General features: G+C 39.5%; 2 protein-coding genes across 2 annotated transcripts; both read right to left on the reverse strand.

Annotated features, from left to right (window-relative positions):
* Positions 1-806: 806 nt before the first annotated feature.
* Positions 807-5,422, reverse strand: LOC142947553 (intestinal mucin-like protein). The gene is made up of 19 exons (XM_076089218.1): positions 5,392-5,422; positions 5,093-5,277; positions 4,825-4,999; positions 4,472-4,719; positions 4,117-4,300; positions 3,817-4,027; positions 3,541-3,716; positions 3,279-3,348; positions 2,965-3,065; positions 2,851-2,882; positions 2,589-2,766; positions 2,375-2,479; positions 2,242-2,282; positions 2,008-2,130; positions 1,780-1,878; positions 1,484-1,612; positions 1,356-1,395; positions 1,145-1,268; positions 807-1,017 (listed from the first exon to the last, which is right to left on the reverse strand). Exons 2-19 carry the CDS (start codon positions 5,258-5,260, stop codon positions 807-809), a joined length of 2,415 nt encoding a protein of 804 aa, XP_075945333.1. The 5' UTR covers positions 5,261-5,277; positions 5,392-5,422.
* A 7-nt stretch (positions 5,423-5,429) lies between these two features.
* Positions 5,430-18,882, reverse strand: LOC142947902 (mucin-2-like). The gene is given in 30 exon segments (XM_076089773.1): positions 5,430-5,469; positions 5,709-5,934; positions 8,209-8,538; positions 8,620-8,796; positions 9,961-10,314; positions 10,502-10,630; positions 11,052-11,208; positions 11,312-11,551; positions 11,936-12,115; positions 12,251-12,361; positions 12,986-13,124; positions 13,238-13,389; positions 13,551-13,654; positions 13,762-13,814; positions 13,955-14,210; positions 14,348-14,474; positions 14,563-14,657; positions 14,795-14,959; positions 15,433-15,570; positions 15,684-15,753; positions 15,853-15,966; positions 16,080-16,230; positions 16,324-16,438; positions 16,527-16,652; positions 17,067-17,283; positions 17,381-17,508; positions 17,602-17,692; positions 18,196-18,310; positions 18,408-18,663; positions 18,807-18,882. Coding segments are annotated over 30 exon segments (4,632 nt in total).
* Positions 18,883-19,586: the final 704 nt, after the last annotated feature.

Below are 19,586 nucleotides of genomic sequence, written 5' to 3' on the forward strand. Positions count from 1 at the left end.
AAACATTGAAGCAGGTGTTTAATAAAAACTCTGGGCCATGTCAGATTCTGTAATGTTGCAGGGAAGAAAAAACCATGATGTCCTCGACAAATATTAATAACATGTTGTAAGAGGTGAGGTATTACAGCTCTACTGACAGACTTAGCCTTAACACTACAGGGCACCGGTTTCTGAAGATTGCTTTCAAAACAGTTTCATAAGAAAGGAAATGCATTCAATTTGTAAGGTTTCAAGAATACACACAATGTAATCTTTGAGAACTGAATAAACTTGATTTATTAAGCTTGATTACAAGGTAGCGGTGTGCAGCTCTCCCTTATAAGATGATCCAATATGTAAGGTCCTTCAGCCCTTTAATGCCTCCTGACCTGCAGGTCTGCACCTTCTAGTTAAACTTTTAAATGTTTGATTTAATTATCTAAATTGCATCTGAGTCATAAATAACAGGATATGCAGCTGACTGTGCTACTACATCCTTGATTACAGTCAATCAAACTTGACATTTCAAGGTGCAAACTTTCCAACTGTCTGACCAACACGTAACAGTAAGTTAGTGTTGGGACAGTACATTTGTTCACATCATTTAAAAGTTGGAAACTCCTTTAGAGACAATATTACTCCACAACAGATAGAAGTTGGCACCAAGACAATAGAAGAGATGAGACATAAACAGTGTTGCATAATTTTATTTGATAAATATACTCTCTACAAAGGCAATTGCTTTGTAAAAGATGTAATGATTGTTTAGACAATATGGGAAGACATTTTAACATCCCAAATTCGTTAATGTGATGACAGATGTTTTATTACACCAGTGTGGAGCTTCGCCTCCTGCGAGCAGGTTGTACTGCAGCTCTGGTGCAGTCTGTGTGGCCACAGCCACACTCCTCCACATAGGTGTATGAGTAGGGGACCACATCTCCATTCAGACAGTGCAAGTCAACAGTGCGATTGCTGGAGCGTGTCTCCCTACAGCAGGAGCAAGAATGCTGCAAAGCAGATGCTGCTTCGGAGTACCTGAAGAAAGCAGAGGGAGGGTTAGTTAATAAACTCAAAATCTGTACAAACCACACATAAACCTTTTTAAGTTTCCACATCTTAATAGGTTTGCGACTATTCAGAGGAATATTAGTGATATCCTTACCTGGTGAAAGTGTTGCAGGATCCTTCACAATATGGCATATCTACCTGCTCGTAAGACTGACAGCTGTTGTGCGTAACATGCATTTTCATCGATACTACCTTGCAGGCCTTCTCCCTCTCCACGCCTTTTGAAAACAGACCCACAATTAGCTTCTTTTCATTTACCCTTCAAAGTACCCTTTACCCAAAAGTAAAGAAAATGTCATACTCACAAATTTTACAACAGCCATTTGCCGCAGACTGAATTGTGCCCTGAGGAGGTAACAAATATTTTTAACATTTGTTCTCACATACACAGACAATCCAGATCCATTTGTTAAAAGTGATAAGAGATACTTACTGGTTGGCAGTTGCTCTGCTGGAATGGCGGGCAGACAATGTGTGAATTAAACGTTGTTAAAGTGTCACCGATCTTAATACAGGTGTAATGCTGACACTTATTCTCCGGTGGTGACCAGGTATCTCCCGGCTGGAAAGCAGTGAGATGGATGTACACACACACACACACACACACACACACACACACACACACACACACACACACACACATATATCAAAATACAGTACATACTGAGATACTTGAGGCTATTTAATATTATCATGTAGATCACAGTCAACAGAGATGATCCAACTTACGTTCAAGAGGTTCTTGGTATCATTAACACTGACAACACAGTGTGTCTGTACACACTTCCCACAGCATTCATCTGAATCAGTTTCCAGGTATTTATATCCCTGAAAGAAAATGGGGGATTAAGTTGCTAAGTGCATTTTTTCATGTTCATTTTCCTGGAAAACATATTCTGAGAACAACGACTTGTATTGCATTGTGTGTATGAGAATAATGGTTGAAAATTTGCTTACCATGTCACAGTTTTCTTGACATTTCTGAAACTCACAATTTATCTTGAATAAACCAGTACCAGGGTCCACCTCATTGGTACAGGTACAATCCTGACATTGAGGCCCAGGAACTGAAGAGCCAGGCTAGCAGATAAAGAAGAAATGTATTCATACTTGTGTTTTTAGCCATACAGAACTTGTGCAGCAGAAATCATGAAAAAAAAAGTGTGATATGCCCATGAATTTCATATTTACCTGGTATTCATTGTCTTTGTGGACGCAAACTCTTTTAGGCTCTAGTAAACAGCAAAACATTGGGAATTATATAAACATGTCACTATCATCATTAGGTTTTATATGAATTCAAACTATGAATTAATGAGCTCACCACATGTACGTTCTGGACAGCATTTTCCCTGAGGAACACTGACAACTGGCAAAAATCCTACCGGACAGTTCATGATGTAGACTGGGCAAGTGTTGCTTTGACATTCTGTGGAGATAATATTAGGTTCATAGTAAATAATTAAGAGCATTCAACATCGTTATCAATGTATAACATTCTGAAAAATCTGGAGGACAATTGATACTACATGTCTTACGGCAAACAAAGGTAGAACAGCAGGAGTCTGACGGATTCGTTTGGTTGACGAGGACAAACCCAGGGCCAGCGCAGTTTGCTATTGGTGGTGTTGGGCATGGCTTGGGTTTGCAAGTCACAGTCTTGGTGGACTCATCACAGATGCAGTTTTGGCATTTGTACTCAAACCTTTCATTAAACTAAAAGAATAAATCATAATTGTGACTCAATTGTCTCTTGCAGGTAAATAGCACAGGTTAGGATTTTAACTGATCATGACTCACCTCACGGGGAATGCCCTCAGGATCAAGACATCCTGTTGGAAAATGAACACTTCATGATTGATATGATATATTCAGCTCAATGATAAGACTATTCAGAATATGCACCACACTTACCACACTTATCAACACATATGCCGGACTCTTTGTTGAAGAGTTTCATTCCATCAGGACAAAAGCAGCCCTCAGTAGTGTAGTTCATGGTTGGTTCATTAGGACTGTAATATTGAATTGTCAAGAAATAACAGTTAGTTTGTAGCTTTTCTTACATATCTATAAAACATAGCTAATTCAATACTATGTATTCTACTATTACTTATTGTTAACAAGAAACATCGATTGCCACTATCCATTATAATCTTTGTCTCAGGAAACGCTAATGTGCACGATGAACTGCAAAATGTATACACCTCATTTTTGTTTAAACTTACTTGTCTTCACAGCTTGGTTGTTCTGCAGGACCACATGGCTTGTAAACTTTGTTTGACGGGCAGTTAATTACTGTAAGTGAAGCAAAGAACTCAATTAGTTATTTTGAAAATACATACTTCTTACCTACCTACTGTATATAATAAAATGCACAGCAGCCTGTTTAATGTGTGCTAGATGTAACAAAAGTAAATTAAATGAGTTACCCCTTTTGATTCCACTGATCTCAGCATTTACAGTTAAAAATAATGAGGGGTTACTTACCACACAGGCTGGTGTGGTTCCTCCAGTGCAGACAAACCCCAGCCTGAGCACAGGCAGCAGCATAAGTCTGCAAACTTGTGCACTCCACTGCTGGGTTGGAAACATGGCAGCTATCAAAAACACAACCTTGATAGAAATTGTCAGGAGAGACAAAGGGATGGCACGCCTCAAAGAGACTGTGAAAGGAAAACACAAACAAAAATAAAAATTGTGTTTTAATATGTCAAATTTATGGGGATAAATGTGTAATACTACAATAGATTAGATAATTTCTACCTGCTCTTAAGCATGTGACAAATGGAGTCTGGATTGCATGGAGTAAAGGTTGGTGGAGGTCCAGGTATATTGGTGGGCAGTACAGATGGTATGGGACAGTTGGGTTGGTAAATGTGCTTTGCAGGCCAATAGTCAGCCATCACTGCACAATTTTCTACTAGCTTGCCTCCAGGCAGCATGCAGTCATTAGCCTGGTTATTATCGCATGTTCCTGATGGTAGTCACAAAGCAGTTTAAATTACAATCAACTTCAAATAAAGGATTTGCCAATACGGCCACAGGTGAAATATATGTTCTTACCACAATGGCCCTGTGTGTTATCGCCAAAATATTGATTTGGAAGGGTGACACTAAAGCCAGTTATTCCAAATGTAATAACCACTTTTAGGCGAGGGATCTCCAAAACCAGGTTAATGCCAGAGTCCAAAATTTTGACACCTTGATGTGAATAAGGTAGTTTCAGACGGACTCCATTTTTCAGTGCCTACAAAGACAAAAGTAATACATTATGTGATAAGAAAAAATATTCTGTACTATGACAAAAGGATTCATCAAACTATTCAATCAACATTGACAGTGATAATCTACTTAAATTAGCCCGGTGAGATTTTCTGAACATACAATTAAACTTTATTATGATCATACATTGTCTTACCTCCAACTGCGCTGCTCCAAGAAGATTATGATTTATGAGTGTGACAACTTCTGATTGGTACGATATGATTATTGATCGTGGACAAGAAACATCTTCAGTGGGATCACAATAGACATTGTCAATATAAATGTTCAAATTATGTTTTGCTACAATTTCTTCCATCAAGACATAAGTACAGTTTCCTTGATAACTGTAGTAGAATCCATCAAATGTGATGTAATGAGGATCTCCCCAGCCTTCACAAACACCTGAAAAGAAACAAAACAATCAGTTAAAAATGACCAATGTACTTATAAAGAAATGTAAAAGTGAATAAATATATCATACACCCTTTTATCCACAGAATGGCTTACAGTCACAAGCGTAATGCTGGCAGCAGTGGTACTCATCATAGACAAGAACTGGTTTCTTTCCATTGGTACAAGTGATGTTCTTAAGGGGTGGACACTCATATGGAATTATTTCAATTGTATTATTCTCAATGCATCTGGCCATGGTGCAGTTGCACAATAAGAAGGTCTCATTTTGCTGATGTAAAGAGAAAAAAGGGGAAATATTTAAAGTATTTTGCAATAAATGCAATTATATATCTTAATGTGCAAGATACAATAACATTCTTACCATTACATCCCAATCAGGACAGACAGGTACAGGAATTGTGGGTATGGGTGTAGGAATGGTTGTGGGTGTAGGAATGGTTGTGGTACCGCAAAGGACAGTCTTGTTGTGAAACTCGCAAATATCAGAACATATCATTGTGAGACAAACACCTGATCCAATGTGTTCCATGTCTAATATTACATCCCCTAAAGGTGAGATAAAGATTAAAAAAAAGATTAAACAGTGGTAAGCCACAAAACAAAGACTGAAAACTGATTTAGCTTGTTACAATCAAATACATTATTGTATTTTTTTCTTACCTGGTCTATAATGCTTTCCATTAAATGTGCAGAAGCATTCAGTAGTGGCACTGATTTGGGGGAGAGTTGATTGAGGCCCTGATGTCGACAATGTGGGACCAGTCACAGGTGATTCAAGTGTTGTTAAAGTTGTCGAAACAGTAGTCAGCTCTTCAGTTGTAGTTGTTGGTTCAGTTGGTAAGGTCGTAGAAGCTGGTTCAGTTGGTGGGGTCATTCTGGTTGTCTCTTGGGTCGTTGTAGTTGGTTCAGTTGGTGGGGTTGTAGATTTTATGGTTGTGGTTGTCTCTTGGGTTGTAGTAGTTGGTTCAGTTGGTGGCATTGTAGATTTTGTGGTTGTGGTTGTCTCTTGGGTTGTGGTAGTTGGTTCAGTTGGTGGGGTTGTAGATTTTGTGGTTGTGGTTGTCTCTTGGGTTGTGGTAGTTGGTTCGGTTTGTGGGATTGTAGATTTTGTGGTTGTCTCTTTGGTTGTGGTAGTTGGTTTAGTTGGTGGGGTTGTAGATTTTGTGGTTGTCTCTTTGGTTGGGGTACTTGGTTTAGTTGGCAGTGTTGTAGATTTTGTGGTTGTGGTTGTCTCTTGGGTTGTGGTAGTTGGTTCAGTTGGTGGTGTTGTAGATTTTGTGGTTGTCTCTTTGGTTGTGGTTGTTGGTGCAGTTGGTGGGGTTGTAGATTTTATGGTTGTGGTTGTCTCTTGGGTTGTAGTAGTAGGTTCAGTTGGTGGGGTTGTAGATTTTGTGGTTGTGGTTGTCTCTTGAGTTGTGGTAGTTGGTTCAGTTGGTGGGGTTGTAGATTTTGTGGTTGTCTCTTGTGTTGTAGTAGTAGGTTCAGTTGGTGGGGTTGTAGATTTTGCGGTTGTGGTTGGCTCTTGGGTTGTGGTAGTTCGTGCAGTTGGTGGGGTTGTAGATTTTGTGGTTGTCTCTTTGGTTGTAGTAGTAGGTTCAGTTGGTGGGGTTGTAGATTTTGTGGTTGTGGTTGTCTCTTGGGTTGTAGTCGTTGGTTCAGTTGGTGGGGTTGTAGATTTTGTGGTTGTCTCTTGGGTTGTGGTAGTTGGTGCAGTTGGTGGGGTTGTAGATTTTATGGTTGTGGTTGTCTCTTGGGTTGTAGTAGTAGGTTCAGTTGGTGGGGTTGTAGATTTTGTGGTTGTGGTTGTCTCTTGAGTTGTGGTAGTTGGTTCAGTTGGTGGGGTTGTAGATTTTGTGGTTGTCTCTTGTGTTGTAGTAGTAGGTTCAGTTGGTGGGGTTGTAGATTTTGCGGTTGTGGTTGGCTCTTGGGTTGTGGTAGTTCGTGCAGTTGGTGGGGTTGTAGATTTTGTGGTTGTCTCTTTGGTTGTAGTAGTAGGTTCAGTTGGTGGGGTTGTAGATTTTGTGGTTGTGGTTGTCTCTTGGGTTGTAGTCGTTGGTTCAGTTGGTGGGGTTGTAGATTTTGTGGTTGTCTCTTGGGTTGTGGTAGTTGGTGCAGTTGGTGGGGTTGTAGATTTTATGGTTGTGGTTGTCTCTTGGGTTGTAGTAGTAGGTTCAGTTGGTGGGGTTGTAGATTTTGTGGTTGTGGTTGTCTCTTGGGTTGTAGTAGTAGGTTCAGTTGGTGGGGTTGTAGATGTTGTGGTTGTGGTTGTCTCTTGAGTTGTGGTAGTTGGTTCAGTTGGTGGGGTTGTAGATTTTGTGGTTGTCTCTTTGGTTGTGGTAGTTGGTTCAGTTGGTGGAGTTGTAGATTTTGTGGTTGTCTCTTGTGTTGTAGTAGTAGGTTCAGTTGGTGGGGTTGTAGATTTTGCGGTTGTGGTTGGCTCTTGGGTTGTGGTAGTTCGTGCAGTTGGTGGGGTTGTAGATTTTGTGGTTGTCTCTTTGGCTGTAGTAGTAGGTTCAGTTGGTGGGGTTGTAGATTTTGTGGTTGTGGTTGTCTCTTGTGTTGTGGTAGTTGGTGCAGTTGGTGGGGTTGTAGATGTTGTGGTTGTGGTTGTCTCTTGGGTTGTAGTAGTAGGTTCAGTTGGTGGGGTTGTAGATGTTGTGGTTGTGGTTGTCTCTTGGGTTGTAGTAGTAGGTTCAGTTGGTGGGGTTGTAGATTTTGTGGTTGTGGTTGTCTCTTGGGTTGTAGTAGTAGGTTCAATTGGTGGGGTTGTAGATTTTGTGGTTGTGGTTGTCTCTTGGGTTGTAGTAGTAGGTTCAGTTGGTGGGGTTGTAGATTTTGTGGTTGTCTCTTGGGCTGTGGTAGTTGGTGCAGTTGGTGAGGTTGTAGATTTTATGGTTGTGGTTGTCTCTTGGGTTGTAGTAGTAGGTTCAGTTAGTGAGGTTTTAGATTTTGTGGTTGTCTCTTGGGTTGTGGTAGTTGGTGCAGTTGGTGGGGTTGTAGATTTTGTGGTTGTCTCTTGGGTTGTGGTAGTTGGTGCAGTTGGTGAGGTTGTAGATTTTATGGTTGTAGTTGTCTCTTGGGTTGTAGTAGTAGGTTCAGTTGGTGGGGTTGTAGATTTTGTGGTTGTGGTTGTCTCTTGGGTTGTAGTAGTAGGTTCAGTTGGTAGGGTTGTAGATTTTATGGTTGTGGTTGTCTCTTGGGTTGTAGTTGTTGGTTCAGTTGGTGGGGTCGTAGATTTTGTGGTTGTCTCTTGGGTTGTAGTAGTAGGTTCAGTTGGTGAGGTTTTAGATTTTGTTGTTGTCTCTTGGGTTGTGGTAGTTGGTGCAGTTGGTGGGGTTGTAGATTTTGTGGTTGTGGTTGTCTCTTGGGTTGTAGTTGTTGGTTCAGTTGGTGGGGTCGTAGATTTTGTGGTTGTGGTTGGTTCTTCAGTAGTAGTAGTAGGTGGTGTAGTTGATGGTGTTGAAAGCGTTGTGGTATCACATACCTCACAACATACTCTGATCTTATAGTTGAAACATTTTCGTGGAGGTCTGATCTGGTCCTCTCGTCTACATATTAAACCATACCCCACATCACAAGAAACAACTTGGCCGGTCTGACTCACAAAGTCATTGAAGTCTTTATCAGAATAATCTGTTACTCCACATTCAATTTCTATGGGACTTTTGCATATTTGTTTGCCACTATTTGTGATGTTCTCATATGTTTCCCAGTCACTTTTGTCCTGGAGTGGGTTATGCACATCATACCACTCTGACCACTCACACGTTGTTATACAAGGTGTACTATGTTCAGTTGGTGGGGTTGTAGATTGTGTGGTTGTGGTTGGCTCTTCGGTTGTAGTTGTTGGTTCAGTTGGTGGGGTCGTAGATTTTGTGGTGTCCTCTTGGGTTGTGGTAGTTGGTTCAGTTGCTGGGGTCGTAGATTTTGTAGTTGTGGTTGGCTCTTTGGTTATAGTAGTTGGTTCAGTTGGTGGGGTTGTAGATTTTGTGGTAGTGGTTGGCTCTGGGGTTGTGGTGTGGCCTTCAGTTGGTGGGGTTGTAGATGTTATGGTCGTGGTTGGCTCTGGAGTTGGGGTTGTTGGTGCAGTTGGTGAGGTTGTAGATTTTGTGGTTGTCTCTTGGGTTGTGGTAGTTGGTGCAGTTGGTGAGGTTGTAGATTTTATGGTTGTAGTTGTCTCTTGGGTTGTAGTAGTAGGTTCAGTTAGTGAGGTTTTAGATTTTGTGGTTGTCTCTTGGGTTGTGGTAGTTGGTGCAGTTGGTGGGGTTGTAGATTTTGTGGTTGTCTCTTGGGTTGTGGTAGTTGGTGCAGTTGGTGAGGTTGTAGATTTTATGGTTGTGGTTGTCTCTTGGGTTGTAGTAGTAGGTTCAGTTGGTAGGGTTGTAGATTTTGTGGTTGTGGTTGTCTCTTGGGTTGTAGTAGTAGGTTCAGTTGGTAGGGTTGTAGATTTTGTGGTTGTAGTTGTCTCTTGGGTTGTAGTAGTAGGTTCAGTTGGTGGGGTTGTAGATTTTGTGGTTGTGGTTGTCTCTTGGGTTGTAGTAGTAGGTTCAGTTGGTAGGGTTGTAGATTTTATGGTTGTGGTTGTCTCTTGGGTTGTAGTTGTTGGTTCAGTTGGTGGGGTCGTAGATTTTGTGGTTGTCTCTTGGGTTGTGGTAGTTGGTGCAGTTGGTGAGGTTGTAGATTTTATGGTTGTGGTTGTCTCTTGGGTTGTAGTAGTAGGTTCAGTTGGTGAGGTTTTAGATTTTGTTGTTGTCTCTTGGGTTGTGGTAGTTGGTGCAGTTGGTGGGGTTGTAGATTTTGTGGTTGTGGTTGTCTCTTGGGTTGTAGTTGTTGGTTCAGTTGGTGGGGTCGTAGATTTTGTGGTTGTGGTTGGTTCTTCAGTAGTAGTAGTAGGTGGTGTAGTTGATGGTGTTGAAAGCGTTGTGGTATCACATACCTCACAACATACTCTGATCTTATAGTTGAAACATTTTCGTGGAGGTCTGATCTGGTCCTCTCGTCTACATATTAAACCATACCCCACATCACAAGAAACAACTTGGCCGGTCTGACTCACAAAGTCATTGAAATTTTTGTCAGGATAATCTGTTGCTCTGCAGTCAATTTCTTTGGGACTTTTGCATATTTGTTTGTCACTATTTGTGATGTTCTCATATGTTTCCCAGTCACTTTTGTCCACTCGTGGGTTATGCACATCATACCACTCTGACCACTCACACGTTGTAATACAAGGTGTAGTATGTTCAGTTGGTGGGGTTGTAGATTTTGTGGTTGTGGTTGGCTCTGGGGTTGTGGTTTGGCCTTCAGTTGGTGGGGTTGTAGATTTTGTGGTTGTGGTTGGCTCTTGGGTTGTAGTTGAAGGTTCAATTGGTGGAGGTGTATGGCAAGTTTCATTTTCAAATATCACTGTCGTATTTTTGCATATTGCGTAGTAGCACATTCCTAAATTGTCAGTCACATTGTAAATAACTTCATCTTCCTCGTATCTAGTATTGTTGTAAAAGCAACCTGGACATTCCTCCACACAAAACCCCGTCTCCTCATCAAATATGGGCTTATCTTCTGGGCATACAGGGTAACAGCCTGTACAAATCACAACATAAAACAAAATGTATTATTTAAATCTTGGAAACAGAAGCTGGGTAGGTGGTCTTGAGTCTCTTCTCATTTTGCCACATAAAGTATGCCAAATTGCATCCGTTTACCATTTAAGATTTTAACTAGCATATTAAACAGAGGTAAGGTGAGACTTTGTGAGTTAACCTCTTACCTTCCAGGTTGGGTAAAGGTTTACTACAAATTTCTTCTGGATTCAAACAGGTCTTGTAGCAAGGTTTGTGGCAGGGGTTGTAGTGCCACTTGCATTCATCTGGGTTATTGTAGTAATCACAAAAGACAGCTAGAAAGAAAAAATGTACAAGGTATGTCATGCTGTAAATAAAGGAAATGTTGATGTGTCATACATTGAAAGAGACCTCGAACTTTATGCACAGGATACAGGAAATTACTCGGCTAACGGGTTGCCCCTGCATTTAGTTTTATGTATTTATAGCAAGGATGTTATCACTCACTCTCTCAGAATGCACTGATGCCTATTTCAATTTGGTGTCCATTCACATATTAAATATATAATAAAATATTAGATGCCCTGTCTATAATGAAAAGAACATCAAACCATACTTGTATACAAACATCACAAATCTCTACATCTCTAAATGCTGGCGTCATAAGAACTTTTGGGATCTAAAAACAGGTTCTAAGCAGCAGAAAAGGCTGAAAAAAATCAGTTTTTTCTGAGGGTAATTGTTTTTTAAACTTACGACAGATATCTGGTGTTCTCCATGCCACACAGACAGAAGCCTCATTACAAGCTTGAGCATAAGCTGCAACTGCTGAGCAGAAACACTCGCAGTCTCCTCCAGTGTCGCAGGCACACGAGTCTTTCACACAGTTTTCATAATATGGGAGATGATCTACCTGTTCAGTTATCAAAATATATAATAGATTTTTAAAAATGTGTTTGTTGTTTTCAACTATCAAACTTTAAATAATGATTAATTAGAAACAAATGTGTTATTACCTTTTTGTGGCACTCTTTGAACGTATTTCCAGTTATAATGCTGCACATCATTTTTGCCCAGTGATGTCGATTGGGTCGTATTCCACAAGGGTCAGCATTCATATCTACATCTGGACACTGGCTTGACACTTTCCAGCTATTTGCAAATTCTAACGAATTGCTCACTGCCAGCTGACCCTGGGTGGTGAAGTCGTTCTGTCCATCACCATTAAAATCTCCACACAGGCCACATACCTCTCCCTGTACAGCCAAACAAAAGGAGTCAATGACTTTTTTCACATAAAGATAATATTCCATATTAATACTCTTTGGCATTACAATAAACACATATTTTCCACGCATGAATATACTTGCTTTATTTTGACGGACAGAGTTTTTACTTAATTTGTTTTGAATATTGTATATTGTACAGTAATAACGACTTTTTCAGCAATAATTATATACTTTACATCAATACCATTGGCGTACCAAAGCTTTATAAGTGGTGTGAGAAAATGATCCGCAAAGACAGCTAGACCGCAGATGACAAAAAAATGGTAGGCTACATCATATCAAAACTCTAGCTCCAAACTCTTCCTTCAACAGATTTAAGTCATCATCATTTAAATAATTACTGTAACTTACGCTGTGCTGTGGTTCCAGCATGATGCGAACAGTTGTTTTGCCATCCCACATCACTACCAGACCAATGGCAGATTCTATCACCACATACAAGCCAACCTTCCTTATCTTGTACTGAATCTCAGCACCATGTCCCAGGTCAGCCTCTTCATATTTACCCTTTGACAGTTTGACTTCCATTCGCTGTAATGTAAAAGAGATATTTTGTTGCTTTCATTGTAATGTAAAAACAGCAGTTTGATATATGACATAATTTATTTGAATATGTTGAATATTTTAGGCACATAATGCATATCAGGTGTTGGTATGAGGTCTTACCCCCAGCTGGATTCTGACAGTTTTGGAGCAAGTGGTGCCTGTAGATCCACATGGTACGTTTTCTGTGATAACTCCGAAGTTGTCCTGTACTGTTTTATTGCCACATTTGTTCTTAAAAGAGAGAGATTTGTTAAACATTTTAGCTTGTTTCCTTTATAGTAAACAGAGACCAGTGATCAAATCCAACTTCAGCTTGGCTTTTACTAGTCCACAATGCTTTAAGATCATTAAAGAAAAGCTAGAACATTAAATGAAAGTGTAATTGATCCCCAGGAGAGGGAGATTATGTAGTTATCTGCATTGTTCATATATATTTTTTATTATGACAAGCAATCATCCTAAAATGAATGTAGGTAAACATACCAACTATTGTCTTTCAACTTTGATGTTCAAGAATAGCAATAAGTTACAATTTCCAAATTGTGTGACTTTCACAGATGAAACCCTACAACAGTATAAATTAAGCTCAGCTTGTCTGAAGTCATTTCCTAATTACTAAATAGTGCACTACATTTACTGTCAGCCATTTTCGTTGAGTGTCCGAATTCTGAATATGAAAATTGCAGTTGAATAACTCAACAGCTTTCATTGATAATGCAAAATAATGATAAGTGTACGAAATCCCAATTCACTGCTGGCCATTGAGTGTCCATTGTAGGCATTATGAATGAGTGAGGAAGGGAGTGATTTCAGACACAGCCTGTCTTTTGGAAGATTTTGACATTCTTTGTTTACCTTTACAGCAACATAGGCACAATGTCCTTGGAACCCATATGTTCGCTGATCAAATGTATTGTAGTGACCACTCCCATAAATAGTGCAAGTTCCTGGACATTTTTTCTCACTGCACTCCCATCTTCCACTTTTGCAGGTACTAGATCAGAAATGGTTAAATATAATACAGCGTTTTGAATATACAATCCAGTACAAAATAGAAGAACATATGATCATATTTATGCAATATTATACATCTGATTAAGGTCATACCAGATATTGCACTGGTCAGGGATTTGTGATCCAGAGGCATAAATATGCCCATCGTGTTGACATGGACATTCATTTTCTTTCACACAGGAACCTTTGCCATCATGAAGGAGGCCACCTGGACACCGACAGCCAGATTCACACTCTGTGGAGTCCTGGGAAATTCGAAAGATCACAGTGATTGAAAATGAGAGAACATTACTGCTGTAGAAACTAGTGTAATTATACACAGTGTGTTACATCTTCCATGTAAAACACTGTCCACCATTAAAATCAGGAAATAGACAGATCCAGATATTTAAGACTTAGCACTCACACAATCATCGCTGTCCAGATTTAAACAAGTTCCAGCACAATGCAGTCCCAGCTCTTCCGTGCCCGCGGTGGAGCAGTTGAAGAACACTTTTTGAGAAGGGCATGCTGTAACAGAAGTAGAAACTAATTTAATAAACACATTCATTATCAACAAGTACAGAATCAGTACCAAGTTCTTGTATTATGGTAAGAAAACAAACAAAAAAACATACTTGATGAGCGGGCTCTCCAAGAATGGCAATGAAGCATTCCATTGGTACACACACTGGAAAAAGACACCAAAAATATAAGATGAAATGCTACAAAAAGGCACTCAAAAACTAACAATGTAGTTATCTTAAATCTTAAATACGGCCGTCATTACAATCATGTGAAATCCTAGGATCATTTAAGCAACTGACTCACCAGTGCTCCTCTTTGATGCTGATGGACTTTCCTGACTTGACATAGACTTCATTATGGTAGCAGGGACATTTTGCCATGGGAACGCAGATGCCATTTTCATTTAGGTAGAGACCCTCAGAGCAGGAGCAGCCATCCACAGGCAAGAAGTCAGATGTGCAACTTTGCTGCATTGTGCCCAGTGATCTGCAAGTCAACTGGCATCTCTGATGCTTGTAAGAGAAGATCTGAGATGCTGGGCAGCTCCTTGTGTATTTATCTGTTTTGTGCACAATGGGAGGATGGTTACAGAGGTTACTTAATAGTTGTATGACTAACTAATGAAAGGGAAGATATTCATCAAACTCCAGATGTCAACAATTAACTTTAACACAAAATCATGAAAGAAATCCTTACCGCACACATTCTCTCTCCAGTCTGTCAAGAACACTCCCTTTGATGCACAAGCCCGAGCGTAGGACGAGAAGACGGCACACAAGCAGTCCTCACTCTTCTCACAGTTACAGCTAGCATAAGTACATCGCTGCAGAAGATAGCAAACACTTTTAGAGAACTAAAGTAGATATCAAAATGTAATTCAGTGAAAGACCAACAGAAAGGTTTTGCATTACCTTGTAATACATCTCAGGATCCACCACTGAACGGCACTGCGCAAAATCGCTGTCTGGACTCAGTAGTAAGGCGCACCAGTGTTTAGCATACAACTCTGGAAAAACAATAACTTTTTATGTTAAATGTCTAAATTCCGACTTGGAGTAAGTGTTGAAAGCTGAGAATCCATCTAAGATATATAAACTGACAAAAAACAAAACAGTTGAATAATAATCAAGCAGTGCTTTTTACCGTTTTCCACACTGAGGGAACAGGGGTCCTCAAGTCTTTCCTCTCTGTCTCGGCACATGAGGTTAGCCTTCCAGGAGTTACTAAAGGTTACTGCTGTTCCCTCCACAATCCCCTGAGGAGTCTTCATGTCATCAGACAGGACCATGTTGTAGTTCCCACATAAACCTGAAGAACCAAATATTTTAGAATTAAAGTAGAATTGTATCTTATACTAGTATTAGTAAAGTAGGACAATGGAAAGTGTCAATGAATATAATGATATGATGACTCAACTAGGAATTTAGTTAATTTATTTGAATTAAAATTAAATGAGATAAAACAAACAAATATACACTGAGAATTGAGGGTTTTGCCGTGTTGTGTTATAATTAAGATTCCACAGTTTTTATTTATGTAGAGAGAGAAGAGGAGATACAAGGGGTGTATATTTGAAGCCAAACCACCGATTGCATTTTCTCATGTATTTTCACATTTCATGTGTATTGTTTTGGTTTGTTTATTTGGAGGGATTCAGGGGTGTTGGGAAGACAATGACAGTAACAGCCATGTATATTGAATTTCTCTTTTGTAATTACAGTAGTGAATAAAAACGATTAAATAATGCCAATGCTTCAAGGTAAAACAAATATAAAACTTACCACGTGTCTTTGCTCTGTAGCTTTGTTCCAGGCTGACATAGACTTGCATAACAGGCACATGCTGGATCTGAATTTGCAACCCATAACTGGTCTGGAGCAAGATGTGAAAGGATGAAGCATGGAATATGTTGATGTCACCTTTGGATAAAGATAAATACAAAAATGGTCAGATCATTGATGCCATTGCATGAATGACAGATGACAAAATCGTGTTTCATGTTTGTTGGTGAGTTTCCCATTGTCTGACCCACCTGAGTGGTACGGCAAACTGATGGTCTGCATGTTCTGCTTGACTGTGCCATCAGAAGTGAACATTAATACCTGAATTAAAACAGAATCAATCATTTGAGTTGTAGTGGCAGATATCAGTGTGAATCTATAAATGACTACAGCCTTCTTTCCTGACAGACTTTAACTCACATTGTGTCTGTCATTGTTCAGCAGGATTTTAAGGCTCTTAATACAAGTGTCAAATTCTTGATTTGCACAAGGAACCAACTGAACCAGGATAGTAAACTTCGGACTTGCATGATCCTGAAATATACAGAGTGAGAGCAATTAAATATATACATATATATTTTTTACATCAGATCCATTACACGGTATATTTTCTGTCATTTAATCGGACAAAGCTGTGGCTCATTCACCTTGCTTTCCACTTTGGCGAGAGTGTAGTAACAGTCTCCATGGAAGGTGTATGTTTTCCCATCAAAGGTAGTTACGTGTGAACCCTCTTCAACTGCACATGTAGCAGGTGTTTGAAGGCTCTCACAAGCCCATCTGCCCTCAACACATGTACTAAGAGAAGCCAAACAATTTAAGGTAACAATAAAAAAACAAACGATTAAGGCGACCACATGAAATGTTATGTTGATGACATATTTTACATACCATTCCTCACTGTCCTGTCGGTAGACCTCACCAGAGTTATAGATTGTGTTGTGTTTGCACTGACATTCAGATTGAGCGATACACCCTCTCATGGAAATATCATCAAACACAGTTCCTGAAGAAGACACAAGTGACATGAACATGAACATTCACAGACTATGAAATTCAAATCTGAAAGAATGAAGCGTGTGAAAGGCACTGACCAGGAGGACAGAAGCAGCCGTCGATTTTGTGGTCCTCACACAGTGAACTTGTGTCTTGAAGTGCACATGTATCCATGCAAGGGGAACCGCTCTCTTCATAAATCATGTTGTGTGGGCACTGTTTAGCTGTGAAAATATGGTATAATTGAAATACATTGAGGGTAACAAAATTTTTTTTGTGTACTTATTTTACTTGTACTTACACTGTTTTAACGGCATTAATGTGTTTTTGCTACATTTTAAATCGCGTCAATTACTACTGAAGTCAGCCAGAAAAGTAGACATATCTGGCCTTTCTTTATGCAGCTTTTAAATGTCTTTTCTGATTTTTTTCCTGTATAGAATACAATACATTTTTTCATGCCAGAGCAGCATGAGAAAATGTTATCATGTTCAGATAGAAACACAGTACCTTATCTTCAAAGGACAATTATGATGAGTTGCTTTTCACTGAGCTATTTTCATTGCTTTAGTAGTCTCTCCATCCTGTACTGTATGAAATGTAAAGATTGTAAAAAAAAGAAAGAGAGGAGAACGTACCACAGAACTGAGGTGTCCTCCAGTTAGGAGGCTGCCCTCCTGCGTGTGAACACTGTCGAGAGAACTCAGACAGTGTGCTGCAGACACAAAAGTCATTTGTACTGTTGGCACAGCCACACATGTCCTGCACACAGGCCTGGATGTAAGGTTCAGGGTTAATCAGTTTGGTGCAGGAGCTCCAGGGCTCTGAACGCAGCATCTGGTTACAGGTGGTTTGCTAAAAAAGAAAAAGAAGAAAAAGTTACTCTGCAAATGCTAACTGAGTATATAACTAAATATCACTATTGCTAACACTAGGTGGATAATGAACTCACAAACTCCTTGCATGAATCCAGCACCGCCTCCATTGATTCATCTTCCTCCTCAGAGGGGTCCTCGCAATCACTGTTTGGACGATGGACTTTCTGTTTGTTTCCGAACTCAATGGGGCTGATTTTGCGACCTGTATTTAATTGTTATTACAATGTCAAATATCAAAGATACAGTGGATGGTTGTAGAAATGCATTAACACGTAGAGTGAATAACCATATATACCATCATGAATGAACTCATCATGGACAGAAACACCATTGAAGTCTCCACAAAGTCCACATGTACGATTCGCATAATCAGCATCGAGTTCCACCTACAACATAGCAAGAGGTTATGTCAAGTTTTTTTCACAATTCAAATAATACTTAAAATAAAGTAAGCAAAACACCAGTGAAGTGTAATTGCCTCAGAAAATAACATGAATAGGATACATATTATGATTGTGATTTGATAATTGATATCATTTCATTACCACTACTGTATTTCTTGTGTTGTCAAGTATAACTCAATAAAGAAAGAAAATTCACTGAAAGACAAGTCACTGTCATTAATGTATTCCCAAGAACCATAGGAATTCATTCACATAAGATCCGTAAGAAAAATAATTAACATGATTGTATTTCTGGGAGGTCGGTCTGTTCCATCTTGATTAAAAGAAAAAAGTTATCTAACCACAGATTCAAAAAAATCATCATAAAGGCGTCTTAACTGAATTGTTCATATGTTACAATAGGCTCCTTTAGATCTATTAAGTAGCTCCATACAAGCTACTTTGAGGAGAGCTATGTAGATATATGTCTGCCTGGTATATCATACCATGACTGCATCGTCACCGTTCCACGTGACAGTGATGCCAACTTTGGATTGGAGCTTGATGTAAACGCCATTATTTTCCAATTGTACCCCTCCATTGTAGTATGGCGTTTTGACACTGGGAAAAAAGGAGATTTTTGTCTTAACTATAATGTGTAAATATCATAGAAAAGAGAAGCACAGTTGTTTTCACAGCTGTATGGTGTTTTACTTACGGGACGTCATTCACAGTGATCATGTCCTTGGTGAGGTAGAACAAAAGGTCATTGATGGTGACCACCACGTGACTGACTGTAGGGTTTCCATCGTTGTCTTTCCTCTTCATGTGCACAGAGAACTCCTGGTAGGACTCGTGGCAATCGGAGACCAGGTTGTACTCACACATTCCTGGGAACTGGTACACATCGCCGTCAAACGTCTTGAAGTGCTCTCTGCCCCATGTGCTGCAGATGCTGCTGACATGGTTGCGAACTGAGGAAGATTGTTAAGTTTAGAAAACAGTTTGAGTTACTAAATGTTCTACATGACTGATATTGGAGACAATACATTATTCATGAGTTAGTATAAAGCTGAACGATCCATCCACTTAGTATTTAAAACAATCAGAGTTTTACCCAGTCTGGCTTGGACATCGATGACACTGGAAACAGACAGAGCAAGGAAACACAACCACACGCATCTCCACCTCATTGTTCCCACTGTTGGATTGCTGTCACCAAAGAAGGTAATAGTTTTACTGCACTTGAGAGCCCCTTATATTGAGAGCGCACTTTTTTTTTTTGCTCACGTCTTCTGTCTTAGTTTGAACTTAAGTTTTATTGCCAAGACATGGGAAACATGTGCTGAATGGATGTCTGACGCCTTTCACAAGTCCAATATAATCATTCCACATCCTCATCGCTTGATTGAACAAATATGCACATTGATTATGAATTTTTATTCCTAGAGGAATGGGCTGCAATAAAAACTGTTTCGTTGACAGTGTGCTCCTTTTATTATATTAAACATGTTCTTTAATAAGTAGTTTCTTCTGGATGAAATTTGTAATAAATCAGCATCAGAGATGAGAATGCCATGCTGTGACAGATTTCATTCAAATTTAACTTTTTAATTAAGTGATTAGAACTTAGCAGCCATGATACCTTGATATGAGAACTGTGTTATGATATGGTTGAACAGGAAATAGATGTGTTTTTTTATTATTGTATTATTGTCCAACTGTGCCACACCCAGTGTCAGTTGAGATATGCTTGCGCACACAACACCGCACGGGATGGACAGGTACTGTATGACTACAGCCCAGTCCCAGTGTAAACAATGAAAAATGATACAACTTAATTTTCAGTAAACATTACACTGCACTTTATAATGATATAATAACAACTAATCATAAT

Source organism: Anarhichas minor, unplaced genomic scaffold, assembly GCF_050575085.1.
Source record: "Anarhichas minor isolate MPS153535 unplaced genomic scaffold, ASM5057508v1 ptg000011l, whole genome shotgun sequence".
Taxonomy (NCBI): Eukaryota; Metazoa; Chordata; class Actinopteri; order Perciformes; family Anarhichadidae; genus Anarhichas; species Anarhichas minor.